Genomic DNA, 14,291 nt, shown 5'->3' with positions numbered 1-14,291 from the left:
CTTTTAATGAGCAAATGATACTTATTGGATAGCCACTTGACAGATGTTTGCCTGTAATGTGAGAAGGTAGAATAATTAAGAGAAGACTTTATCATGCTACTCATTGGTGAGTCCTATAACTCAAAACATTGTACACCTCTTATTTTAGGAGGCAGGTGTGCTTCAGACATGGATGTTTTAGCTTTTCGCTGTATGTTGGTGGTTATGCAGAAAGAACCCCTGATTTGCTTTGCATATCTCAGGTAACACAAGAAATGGTAAAACCGTTTTCAACCTATTTTCCCCTCTCTCTTCTATCATTTCAGGACTATACCTTGACAATGTACTTTCAGCAAGCATGGAGGGATAAGAGGCTTTCGTATAATGTAATACCTTTAAATCTTACACTGGACAATAGAGTAGCAGATCAGCTTTGGGTTCCCGATACCTACTTCCTGAATGATAAGAAGTCATTTGTACATGGTGTCACTGTGAAGAACAGAATGATTCGATTACATCCTGATGGGACAGTTCTCTATGGTCTCAGGTCAGCATCAAATATTTAAAATGCCATCATTTAATATCTAAAGCTAAGATTTGTTTTTTCCTTTATTTTCCAGCCTTCCATAGTTTCAGTTCCAGGTGGTTTTGGACTTGCCCACCCGTCTTAAGTATTTTAAGAGACTTTAAGAGATACTGAGCTTTATACAAACACATGCAACAAAGAAAGAAGAAAGGGGAGGTTTCTGGGATGCAACTTTGGTAGAGTTGATATGTGATAGAACAGCCCAGTGTTGTGCATGTTTACTTGAAAGTTAGTTTTACTGAATTCCATCAGACATATTCCTTGATAAGCAGGCTTAGCTGTGTAGCTTTTAATAAGGAAACACTAGACTGTAAGAAGTGCATGATATACTGTTAGCCTTTGTGAAAAAGTCAGCTACTTTAAGCACAGCAGAGTCCCCCCCCCCCGAAAACATTTTTCTATATGTGCTTGATTACATGTGTGTATGAAAGATACATGCTTAACCTTTGAAAAAAATGCTCTGCTTACCTTCTTGACTTTAGCTGCACTGCTGCAGCATATTTCTGAAATACTAGTTTTCCTGCACTAGTATATTGTAAACATTCAAAGGGTAAGAATTCATTTTGACATCTACATTGTACATGAGACACCACCTTATCATCTTTTAATTTTTGACCTTGCGTTGCAAGTGAGTTTTCCAAACAGCTTATATCCACATCAAAATAAAGTATATTTGTAGCAACTGAGCTTCCATCAGTATAAAGATGATGACGCTGGCAGGGCATCACAATTACAATTGTGGTAGAATATTTCAGAGCTGTCAAGTGTTGTTTTTAAAGTCTAAGGGCCCATCTATACTTTGCTTCTCCTGTATCTAGAGGTGAGTCAGTCTCCTCTCCTCCCTTTCACTCCATGCACCCCTCCCCTGCCAGTTTTTTATTAGAGTTCCCAACGGTTGAACTGCATGCTTCCAGTTATTATTGCCTGCATTCCCCCCTCATTTGCCAAATGACCCTGTCAAAAAATAATCAGCTCCTACCCCTGTCCTCATTTTATCACATCTCTGCATAATCACAAAACTGGTCCTCTAAAAAGTAAAAGGACCCAGTGTCTTCAGAGAAGGGAGAGGGAAGAGGAAGGACCAATAACTCAGAAGCCCACAGTGCCCCTAAGAACTCCTCTTAACAACATGGGAGGAGGAGCTAGCTAGCAGGGAGTCATGAAAGCCTAGAACACCTTCAACCACTCCTCCTAGGAAGAGCCCCTCTGAGTCCACTCCTGACATGCACAGGGGGTGGAGCAAGACAGATACACTCAGAAAAATCAGGTTAAGCACTACCCAAGAGTGGACAAAGAAACACAGGTTTCTGGAGATGGTTCTAGGAAATTAAAGGTGAACAAGAATGGACCCACTAAACAACAAAAGTCAGGATCAGCCCTAAGATCTCAGTTTTTGCTTTTAATTACCGGTAATTTTTTAAATTTAATTTATTATTTATACCCCGCCCATCTGGCTGGGTTTCCCCAGCCACTCTGGGCGGCTTCCAACAAAACATTAAAATAAAATAATCTATTAAACATTAAAAGCTTCCCTAAACAGGGCTGCCTCCAAATGTCTATTTCTTTTCTATTGTAAAGCAGGTTAGGAGTGGGGAATAGAGATTAGTAGAGGAGACATGGCAAGAAGTAGAATGCTTAGCCCTCCCCTCACCTGCTATTTTCCATTTCAGAACCCTGACTGGGAACAACGTGGCATTGAGGGGGTCATAGAAAAGATGGGAAACAGCTTGGCATTTCCACCCAGATGCTGCTTATCCCCTAAAAATCCTTTACTGCAGAGAAGCAACAGCCTGGATTCCCAGACTGTTGTTTGCTGCAGAATGCTTAGATCTGTCATAAAATACCCTAATTTTAAACTCTCAAACTTCACTGCCTAAAAACTTGTCCCCTTGGAGAAAAGAAAGAAAGAAAGATGATCACTTCTCCGTGGTGTGAACTGTTTCAGAAGAGCAAGCTTATTCTTGCTACCATGATGTTATGGCATGTTTTAAATGATGATTCAGCACTTGACAACCATGAAGTTCTAGTGGGTTTTTGGAAACTGAGCTTCTGTGGGCATTCTATGGCTTGCCTTACAGAGATTAAAGAAGAAGAAGAAAACCAGGAATCTGTTTTCTAACCCACCTTTTTAAAGGCAGCAGGAGGCAAATATGTGTGATCAAGGAGGAGGGATGACTAATTTTATGTAAGAACATTAGAGAACTGATTGCTACTTTATGTGACGATTAGTGTCTCCTGAAACTCAACTTTAAAACTAGATTGCAACCTGGTAGGATTCCATATTTGGGAGAAACTAATAACACTTAGGCTCCAATTGCAAACACAGTTGCTTGAGAAGTAGGGTACTTCCATATGGGGGCTTAATAATGCAAATGTGTTGTTAGCCACAGGACTCGTGTTTAAAAACTTACTTAATTTATTTCTTATGAAGTGTAAGTGTGGGGGTGGAATACGGGCTGACATTTTTGTACCAACAATGTTGTGTGAATACCACAAAAAAAAGAAAAAGAAAAAAGTCATGCATCCATCCTACAAGAAACACCTGTCTGAAGCATTCCAAGTCCCATTAAACACAGCAGGTCTGACAGCTAAGAAAGCAAGCTTAGAATTCCGTTCTTATTATTTATACTGGGAGGAATTCAACATACTGCTATAGCAATTATTCTGTAAAGCAGAAGTTTTTCAGCTTGCTGGGTACAACAATCCCACTTTTCTTTCCTCCCCCCCTTGTGCTGTTATGGGGCTTCTCACAACACCCATAAGTCAATTGCAATGGGGGGCGAGGGGGGAACCCATTTGGGCTGGCAGAAGTCCTTGTGTAAGCTTCTGCTACCAACGTCCTTTTATTTTAAAAGCTCAAAGACCACATTATATATTTACGATTGTGCCAAGCCTGGAATGGGAAGATCAGCTTGTGTTTTTAATTATTTGCCCAACTATACCAGCTCTGTCTACAAAGAGACAAAACCTGGAGAAGTCTTCTTGCAGATTTCTCCTTGGCAGGGAGTTTAACTGAAGCTTAGAGGCAGTCTGAAGACTCCCAATATGGATGAAAGTCACAAAAGGCTTTTTTTACACTTTGCTTTAAGGCTAACCAATTGAAGGCCCTTTGCAAGATAGTCCTGTTGTTCTAATGTTAGTTACAAAAGGCCAACTGGGAGGATCAATTTTCTGTATTTGTATTTATTCTTTCATTTTCCTGAGGAAGTTGAAATGGCTTCCTTTCCCCAGTATTTTGCAACATGCCCATACAAGTATAGCATAATATATTGGAATGTTGGGACACCAGTTTCTTTGACTTTGCTGGAATGTGCCATCTGTATGAACAGATGGGAAATATGCTACAGGGCCAGAGGGAGATGTCAAAAAATCAAACCAGAAGGAAAAGAACTACATCCACTTAAAAAAAAAAAGCATTATAACAGAATAGATCCTAGATGCCAGAATTGCCTGATTGTGGCACTGGCCACTAGAAACTGTTGTTTGCAAAACAATTTATGTTCTCAGGGCTTGTAATAGGCATAGCCTTCTAGCACTCAAGGTTGTGGCCTTCCTATACCTTGAAAGAATAAGGTTGCAATCCTGTACGTACTGTGTTGGGTCTCAGCCCCATTGAACTCAGCCAGTCTAACTTCTGAGTAGACGTGTGGGATTGTACTGCAAATATATGAACACTCATTCTTCTCCTATGAGCTATGGAAAATCTGATTTGCATGTAGAGGTCCCCAAAACACCCCCCAATAAATTCACACTTCACACAGAAATTTAAGTTTTGGTTTTTGGCATAATTTTGGCCACAACTTTATTTAAATACAAAATGTGAGTGGTTGCTTAGGCATTGGTTACGACTGACTTCCGCCCGCCAGCTGCTCCCAGGGGCTCTTCTGTGGCCCTAGCCCCTTGTAGGGGTACGGACAAAAGCATGGCAAGCCCCTGGATTCCTTTAATGGAATTCCCTGCAGCAGCAGCAGCAGCAGCAGCATTGTAGGGTCAGGCACAGCCAACCATTTCCCCTACAGCAACCACTGGAGGGTCAAGCACAACCAATCCTGACCACTCCACCAACCAATTTATTTAACCAATGCCTAACCGCCAGCAACCTTACAAGTTGTGACGAATTGCTACGCAGTAGGCGAAAACCAAGTGGCACCAGCCAATCAGCCAAATGGAAAAAATTCCTACCAGGCCCCTGCCTCAAAGCAGGTGACCCCATGAGAGGCATAGCAAGGTCAAGCACAACTGCCTAACTAAAGGGTGGGTGGGCGGGTGATCCGGAGCTCTCAGCAAATAAAAGCCCCCTTCGCTCTGCAGGCCCAGAATATATACCCAGTAGGCTGTCCATCTAAATTGGCAACATGAAAATCTGCCCAGCAACCTAAATTCTCCAATCCCAGTTGTGGCCATCCAAACGATCCCGCCCTCACAGCAAGAGGAGGGTGTTTTGCCAGCCCCAACCGCAGCACGTGCTCTCCATGAAGGAGAACACTCTTTAGCATTTCTGCACAGCAGGGGGAAGAAGAGAGGGTGCAATGGAGTAGATTGAGGGAGGCTTTTGATCCGGTTGCCCCAATGGACCCCTGGATGAGGGGGGTTAAGTACACCACCCCTTAGGTTTGAGTACTTGTTCCCCCTCCTATTGAGACCAAAGGAAGAGAGGGGGAAAACAAACCCAAAAACACCAAGCACTTTGTGTTCCTGTGCTCTGAGAGAGGTAGAAATGCTTCTCTTCACTTTCACCATGCCATGCAAAATTTTGTACACTTCTATCCTGTTGCATTTGACTCGCCTCTTCTCTGAATTAAAAAGCCCCAAGTTTCTTCAAAGGGCAGTTTCTCCTTCCCCTCGATCTTTTTCTGAACCTTTTTCAACTCAGCAATATCCTTTTTGAAGTGTGGGGGGGGGCGACCAAAACCGTACACACTAGTCCAAAATGTGGTTGCACCACAGATTTGTATAATGGCATTGTGACATTGGCAGTTTTGCTTTCAGTCCCTTTCCTAATGATCCCTAGCACAGAATTTGCCTTTTATTCCTACTCTCGGCATCCTGCTGTTTAACTAGTTCCTGCTCCACAAGATAACCTCTCCTTTTATTCCATGACTGCTAAGCTTACTTAGGAGCCTTTGGCGAGGTATTTTGTGGACAGCTTTGTGAAACGCTTAAGTATATTATCTCCATGCATTAGGGTGGCTAAAGAAAGGCAGCCGGTAGGGAAGGGCAGGCGATGAAGAGCCTTAGTGGGCAGCTTGTGCAAGCATCAGCAAGTGGAAGGGCAGTGAAGGTGTTGCCTGCTGGAGTCAGTGTACGCTCACAAGCACAACTGAAAATAGTTAGTACTTTTAAGCTGGGGGTGTAGGGGAGAGAGAGAGAGAGAGAGAGAGAGAGAGAGAGAGAGAGAGAGAGAGATTATGTGGTTGTATGGGTATAGGGCGGTATATAAATTCAATAAATAATACTAATGTTATAGTAGATATATGAACCCTGCCTGTGTGCATAAGAGACAGGATTGGGAAGGGTAAATGCATTGCCTTGCTGTTTTGTATCTCTCAAATAGGTCAGTGTTTTCTAGATTCTTAATTCCTTGAATGTTTCTTTTTAAAATCCTACTCCTCCTTTGTAATTATTATTTTTTAAATGCAAGCTTAAATACAAACTCAAGACAATAATAAATATTAACTTTTAATGTAAAACACAGATCCATAAAAACTATAAAAACAGCAGTAGCCCTAAAATAATAAATATGTTGTAGGGCAGGGGCTGCAGCTTTACAGACCCTTAAAAGCCTGAGTGTACCTTGCTTACTTGAATTATCTGCTTGGCAGATAAGTTTGTATTCTGGATTGTGGCATGATCTTGAGGGTTTAGTACTATATGAGCTTAGTGGCAGAAGATTTGTGGCTCAAAGACTTAAATAAACAGCCTTTTCTGTGGGCTCTGCCCCCCAGGTGTATGCAGGGACTATACCTGTCACTGTATCATGACTTGGCAGCTCTCATGCTCCTGTCTTTGGGTTTATTTTATTATATTTTATTATTCTATTCTATTCTGGACAGTTCTTTCATTTTGCTGTGATGTCTCACTTTGGAGTTTGTTGACAGTAAAACTGTGCAGAAGGTTTCTCGACGTTCTGGCCTGTATTTGCGACTGAGAGATTGGAGGACAATGTGACTGAATTTTTCCATGGGGAAGAGAAATTCTGTAACAGTTTTACACGGTTGGGAATCATCATGAGCAGTGGCAGTAGCACAGCTTTATTATTCTTCCCCGAGTTTTTCTTTTCTGTAGCTGCTTCTGCAGTGGCTTCGGTGTTGGCGCCTGGCCTCTGTTTTGTATTCTCCACAGTTTCCCAGACCTAGGGATGAACTTAACATTGCAGTCAGGCAATTGCTCTGTCAGGGCTAGCTAGAAAAAAATGATCCCCTCCCCCTGCCTCCCCGTTGTTTGTCTGGGAGTTGTCCTGAACTCCCCCCCCCCCCCAAGCCAATTTGGAAGCAGGGAGAAGGGGGAAAGCTCCAGTCTGCAAGCAGGAGCCTTTGTGCAGGGCTTCCAGTGATGAATCTCATCCTTCACAAAGTGACATACCTCCCAAGCAACCCAGGGAAAAAATGTCATATTTTTCCCACACACAGGATCTCAGAGGCCATTTGGGGTGCTGCCGTCTCTCATGCTGTGCTCTTGCACCAAATAAGCGCTTTTATCAGAGCTGTGCAAGGTCTCCCCACAAACACCCCACACACACACACTTTTGGGGGTGAGAACAAGGGGTATGGGTCACATGACTCACCTGGGAGTATGTCCCAGAAGACACATGGTCCCGGTTTGAGGTGTAAAAATGTTAGACAGAATGAAGTGTTCTTCTGAGGCAATGTAGAAGGAAATGGTGGCTGCCACAAAAAAATAATGGGCTGGCTCAGAGAAAATTTTGCACATGGCCTTTTTCTTAGGGGATGGGGGGGGAATCTTTTGGAAATTTTGAGCTTGATTGAAAAAGTTGGATGAGGAATGGAATTCTATAAACATGGCCACCTGGTAGGATTAGCTAGTCAAATAGTTAAGAGGGTAGAAGGGGGAAGGATGGATGGAAAGTTAAGGTTGCTAAAAGAGAAAGATGCACACTGTGGATAGAGTGGGGTATGAGGAAACATCTTCGTTAAGAGGCAAATAATTGTATGTATGTTTCTAATTTTAGAGAGGCATTCATATTTCTTTAGTTAAGCAAGAAGGTGGGAGAACTGGCCAGGTTTCAAAAGAGTGGAGTGTTTGGTTTCCTTTTGGGTTTTATTGTTAGAATTTCAATGAGCTGTGCACTCAGCTGAAAAGCTATAAATGTTCCTATTCAGTTATATGGTGTTTGGATTTCTTGGAAGCAGATTGTTCTGCAATTTCAAAATGGGATAGCATTAAAATATAAATAATTGAATTACAAAATTACACTTAATGGTGTGCATGGAAAAATAGGAATAGTTCTATGTAGCCTTACTTTATTTTTAAATAAAATAAAGTGGGAATGAGATTAACTACATACACATAACCATTTTTTAAAAAACAAGAGCTAAAGCCTCCATTCACTCCAGGTTGGGAAGCCACATTAGCACGGCTTAGAAAGTCCTTACATCATGTAGCCAGTGCCACAGAACAATCTCTCACAAAGTCAATTCATAAAATAGAGGATTTAGTCAGCGCTGTAGGCTTCTTTTGATAAGCTCTATCCTTTAAAAAGGATCTTTTTGTTGGATTCTTTCATTGTATCATTATCTCCCCAGTGTCTCAATATACTATCCCCGTGTATATTGCAAGCAGCCATTTCTGTATTTGGATCTTGGAGTTAGTTTTATCAATGCATAAGTAAGAAAACGAAAGATAGGAACTTCAGCTTGCCACTTTAAACTTGCATTTATTCAGTTTACAAAACTGTATTTTATAGGAGTGCTTTCTTAAAAACCACAGTACAGCAAACATCAATTAATGTACAAAAGTCACTCAAGAACCACGCAGTTCCACCTCTTCCAGTGGCAGCATTTTGGAGCAATCTCTAAAGGGCGGTGCTTTCCTGTAGCCATTCAAGTTGTATGTGTGTATGTTGATAATTTTAGTGAGGCATTAGGATTCCTTTGGGTAAGAGGCAAGTATTTGGGTAAGCAGGACATTTTTTCACCAGAACTCACTGGAACTCAGTTCTGGCACCTCTCAGGTAGACACCATTGCCATTATAAAAGAACAAAGTAGGCAATCATTGTGAGGTCCATCATCTCTTTTTCTAGGAAAATAGCACTGTGGGTTAGAATTTATTTGGGTAAGAGCTGAGGTGGGCACTATCTGTTTTCCCAGTCTGTGTTCATGTCCCTTTCTGTCCAAGTAGAATTGTGGGCTTTCCAGCTCTTCAAGGCTCAGATTTGGCAGCCTAGAATCTCTGTTGCCATTCTCAACCCGTCAGGCATTATTTCTCACAGGGTTTGCCCCTCTTCTTGATTTGATGCAGATGTCCCTGGATTAGCTACATTGTTTTGAATGTGAAACTGTATCCAGGATGCTGCTGCAGTTTTCCACCTCTGTCATCCTTTTCTCTCCAAACTATTTAAAATTAAGAAATCCAATTGGCTTTGTATTATTCCTAATGTGGCCCATTTTATGGCCTCTCCTTTAGATGGTCTGTCCCAGAATGAATTGCACATTCCCGTCAACATGTATAAGTCATTGTAATTTTTTTAGAAATATATATTTTTTCATAAATATTGTTCAAATATTGTTCAAATCCCTACGACCCCAATACTTTCCTCGTCAATTATTTTTACTATGAACAAATACGATAGAAAGATGCCATTATTTTTTTCGACCATCTTTCTTTCTCTGCCTTAAAAAATAAGGGTTTCCGCCCCACAAAATTGCATTAGTTATGTTAAATGTTCTGTTTGCAATTTTTGTATATTTATTTGCTAACGGAGTGAGAGATTTCATCTGTATCATCTGTTCACTTCTTGCCTGTTTTACCTCATTTAATTTCCTCTAAGATTCATCTGTTCATCTGATTTTCACTACAATCTAAATCTGTCATCTACAAGATTGCTGGGACAATGTGCAGTGTCCTAGCGGTAAGGAAGATGGAAAGAACTATGGAATGGATAGCAGACGGAGGAGGCACTTTCCAGTCCAATTGAAAGCATTAGAAGTTTTTTTTATGGACTTCAGTACTGAATTGAACAGTGGGGGAAAATTAAAGTAAAATTAGAATGTTATTAAATTAATGGTGGTGATGCTTTAAGGAGGGGAATGTAAACTAAGTGATATCCACATCAAGGTGCTATCCTTATCAAAACAGACTTAAAAGAATATTAAAGGGAGATGTAGTGGCAGCTGTTTAATGAGATCTTGAACCAATAAAATGCAATTTGTACAGGTTTTTTTCCTGTAGAATTTTTTACTTTAAGTCTACTTGATCACTTCGGCAGTGGAATTTGCTGCCAAGGAATGTGGTGGTGTCTCCTTCTTTGGGGGTCTTTAAGCAGAGGATTGACAGCCATATGTCAAGAATGCTTTGATGGTGTTTCCTGCTTGGCAGGGGGTTGGACTGGATGGCCCTTGTGGTTTCTTCCAACTCTATGATTCTATGATTCTATGACTTCAATCTGCAGAACTAGCACTTCTACAAATGTTGTTCAGTGATTTTGGAACTTCCTGCAGGCATCACATTCTTTTAGGTTTCTGAAAAGATCTTTTGGCAGGCCTATTCAGACATGTTTTTATTGTGTTTCATTGTTTTTTAGATTTCTAAACAGTTTTAAAATGTGGCTGTGTGTGTGTGTGTGTGTGTGTGTGTGTGTGTGTGTAGACACACACATTGTGCTTTTATTAGAGATATGTTTGTTGCCCTGGGCTCCTTTGGGAAGGAGGGCCGCATATAAATTTGATACATAGGTAGGTAACTAATAGCAGATGAGCTGGCCCAAACAGTTAGTCCTGATTTCACATAGCTCTTTATGTACCAGAAGAAGCATGCACATCACTCAGATTTATTCAGCCATTTCTTTAAACATATGAGCCATCTCCTAGCCTAGCTACATTTTTCTTTTTTTGACATAGGGCCATCAACTCCTACACCAGACACATCTAATGACCCCATAACTATAGCTGTATTTGTTATTAAAATCAGTCAAGCGATAGACTATACTGTAATCTTAACTCAATTATGTGCCTGTTTCTCAGCTTTCCTCTGTGTTATGGCCAAATGTGGCATTCTGTGAGTTATAGAATCATAGAATCACAGAAATCCTCCTACATAGACTGCAAATTGTGATTCTGCAGCTGTCTAGCTTAAAGGTTGAAGAGTTTAAGCTTAAACCTGATGATGAAGTGACCACTTAGATGCTGGTTTGTGCTGTATTTATGTAGCAGGACATACTGCAGATGGCATACAATTTTTGCATTAGCCAAAATGTCTTTTGGTTTCAATTTAATATTTTTTTTCTTTAGACACACAAAAAAAAGAGGGCCGTGAAAGTTTGGAAGCAACCATAATAATAATAATAATAATAATAATAATAATAATAATAATAATAATGTTTATTATTTATACCCGTCCATCTGACTGGGTTTCCCCAGCCACTCTGGGTGGCTTACAGCATATATAGGACATTTAAAACTTTCTGATACTGGGTTTTTTATTTTAAAAAATTAAGTAACTTATTTAATAAATTCTATGAACAAATTGTACTGAGGAGCACCATTTGCTGGCAGGGTGCTTAAAATAGCAATAATCTAATTTGATGGATGAATAAAAAGATTTCATCTAACCATTACTTCCTTGAGATTAAAGTCGATAATAGTTGTATGTAAGCCAATACAATCTAGCAGAAAGAGATAGTAAAAGTGGATGTGAGCATTAAAAATGCAGAAGGCTGACAAAACAAGACACAAGTTGAAGAAGTTTGCATACACACCATATATTTAGAGCACACAGCTTCCCCCAAAGAATCCTGTGAACTGTAGTTTGTTGAGGGTGCTGGGAATCGTAGCAGTGTGAGGGGTGAACTGCAGTTCCTACAGTTCTTAAGAGGTGGACACAGTCAGCTACAAGCAATGCCCTTCCTAGGTTCTGCTTATTGTATAGTGTAAGCTGAGATAAACAGACTAGCTCAAATTCACCCAGTGAACATCATGGCTGAGTAGAGATTTGAACTTGGGTCTCCCCAGTTTGATTCTATACGTAGAGTGCAATGATGTTGTATTACATACACCACATAAGTGCTGGCCAAAGACATTTTGGCACCTGAGGCGGATTCCAAAATGACGCCCCTCCTCCCTGCCAGGGAAGAAGGGATCAGGGAAGATCTACGTCAGGAACAAGGCAAAGGGAAAGAAAAGTTGACATTTGGATCTGTTGCCCCAAGTGGGCTCTGCTGCCTGAGGTGGTCGCCTCACTGTGCCTCATAGGCCCTGCTCCACTTGGGCGCTCATAGAGCAGGCAAGGACAGTATATTGGATTTCTGGTATCACATGATTCTCATGGTCAATAAGATTCTGATGATTGCTGTCAGCATCTGAACTTGCAGACTGTAATTCCCTTCTCAAACCATGAACCAAGAGATATGGTGTGAAACATCATATCAACATCCCTTTTATGCTTTATTTCATCCATGGGCACAAGCGCTTTCATTCACCTCGATTGAAAAAAATCCAGAAGCAAAACAAAGCAAAGCAGAAGAATAGCAGATTGTGGCAGTATTTTTTCTACCCCACAAGCTAGACCAAGTACTTTAAAGTCCCAAATCTGTTGAAAAGTTCACATGTTGGGGAGTGGGGATTATGTCACTATAATTCAGGGTTTCTTGAAATGCCCCACTTCATCTTAATGCCCAAGTAGAAGGGAAGCTTTGAATTTATTTTATTTTTTCCACAAGGGACCTGGAAACAGAATTATCCTGAATTTTACAACAGGCAGCAAATTAAAAGAAAAGAAGAAAATACTGTTGCTAAAAGCCATAACCATTTTTCTTCAAAGCTGATCTCTCCGTGCAGGAGAGAAATTAATCACAAGGCATTTTTGTCCTCAGATTTCCATATATTATAACTGGGTCTGCTGCCAGCCTTTCCAACTGTCACAAAGCAGGCATGCTTCCAAGAAGCAGAAGTGAACACTGGGCAGAGCTACAAGTGCACAGCTTTTGTAACTATTTCAGACACGAGAGTCACCAGAGCTTAGTCATTGCACATGGGAGACTTCTGATAAGGGTTTTAATAAAAGTATGAAATCAGGTGCAGAAAATATTTTTATACTGAAAATTGCTAATGAGGAATTCAAATCTGCCCTCTCATTGCATACCTGTTTTCTGCTGGGTGTGGTGGGTAGGAAGCTAGGAACTTTAAATACTTACCTTACTCTACATATTTTGTGCACAAGTTCTCAGAATGTTTGCCCTAAGTTTATATACTCTTTTGTGTGGAAGTGGGATGCCGACACCCTATTAGATGTGAGTAAGGAAATGCTGTGTTTGTGAAGAAAAATACAATTATTAGAATTTTCTATTAACATTCAAAACCTCAGACCAAAGCTGTAGTCATTAAGCAAAAGAAAAGAAATAAAAGGTGGTAGAGCCATGGCTTCTGTGAGAGAAAAAAGGCCATTACAAAAGGTAATTTCTGTATAGATTTGGTTGGCTGTGGTGTTTCAGCGCTGAAGGGCTACACAACTTCATGATGGGTTTCACAGAAGAGTTACTCACTCTCACTATTCCTTTCCCTTTCCCTGGCAGAACTAGCAAGAAATATTAGTCACGGACAGTTCTGCCTCTTTCCAGCAGACTCCAGGATACATGAGACATCATGCTCTTCTGAGATGGTGCTGTACCAAAAGCTCTGTCTCAATGTACTCCCTCATTCTTTGTCCCAAGATGAGAGGAACTGGTTCCAGAAAACTTGCTTGTTGGGTTTTTAATTTATCTGAGATTCGTAAGCCTAAAGAGTGATTCACACAACCACATGTTGTGTGACCGTTTTTTGGGGGGATGGTGGCCAGTTCTGGTGATGTTCTATAATGATCTGCACTTAGCAGGGAATATTTCTCATCCACACCATACCTCTGACTTACCATACTGCATTCCCTCCCCAAGTGCTTTTGCTAGGCTAGAATGTGTCATTTAACTGTGATGATGCCTTTTGTTTACCTGGATTAAGAATAGAAGGGTGTGTGCATGCATTTGGAACCTATTTCTTTTTCATACCTTTTTGCCTATGGCCCACCCACCACTGGTTTATGACTACGGGAAGTGAAATCATGACTAAAAAAGACTAATGCCTCATAAGGCAATATAAATGGCATTCAGCTTGTTCTAAAATCAGGCTAAAATATAGACTGTTTTATTGCAAATGTGGATTGTTTTCTTGACTTTTCTTGGACCTTGCCTGTATTTCAAGTAGACTGAACAAAATCCACAAAACTAGCTTTTGTATGTGCTTTTTTCCTAGAATTACAACAACAGCTGCATGTATGATGGATCTACGAAGATACCCCCTGGATGAACAAAACTGCACACTGGAGATAGAGAGCTGTAAGTACTTCTTCTTTTTCTTTTTGAAAATCCTACTTACTCAAACTGATTCAGACGTTTAATGTTTCCCCCTGCACCCACATGCTACTAACCTAGTTGTCTGTGTGTCTGATGACATTTAGATCCTTGTAAACACACAAAACAAATTTAGCTCTCCAGATGGATTAGTAATTTGTGGCACAAGG

At 40.6% G+C, this 14,291-nt stretch overlaps 1 protein-coding gene across 1 annotated transcript in view; it reads left to right on the top strand.

Annotated features, from left to right (window-relative positions):
- Positions 1–14,291, top strand: part of GABRB2 (gamma-aminobutyric acid type A receptor subunit beta2) — a 101,129-nt gene that overhangs the window by 33,283 nt on the left and 53,555 nt on the right. Inside the window, exons 4-5 of the mRNA XM_088661742.1 lie at positions 306–526; positions 14,024–14,106. Coding sequence (XP_088517868.1) covers positions 306–526; positions 14,024–14,106 — 304 coding nt within the window. The remainder of the gene's footprint in view (positions 1–305; positions 527–14,023; positions 14,107–14,291) is intronic.

Source organism: Zootoca vivipara, chromosome 2 (assembly GCF_965207765.1).
Source record: "Zootoca vivipara chromosome 2, rZooViv2.hap1.1, whole genome shotgun sequence".
Taxonomy (NCBI): domain Eukaryota; kingdom Metazoa; phylum Chordata; class Lepidosauria; order Squamata; family Lacertidae; genus Zootoca; species Zootoca vivipara.
This window is presented reverse-complemented; position numbering and strand designations above follow the sequence as displayed.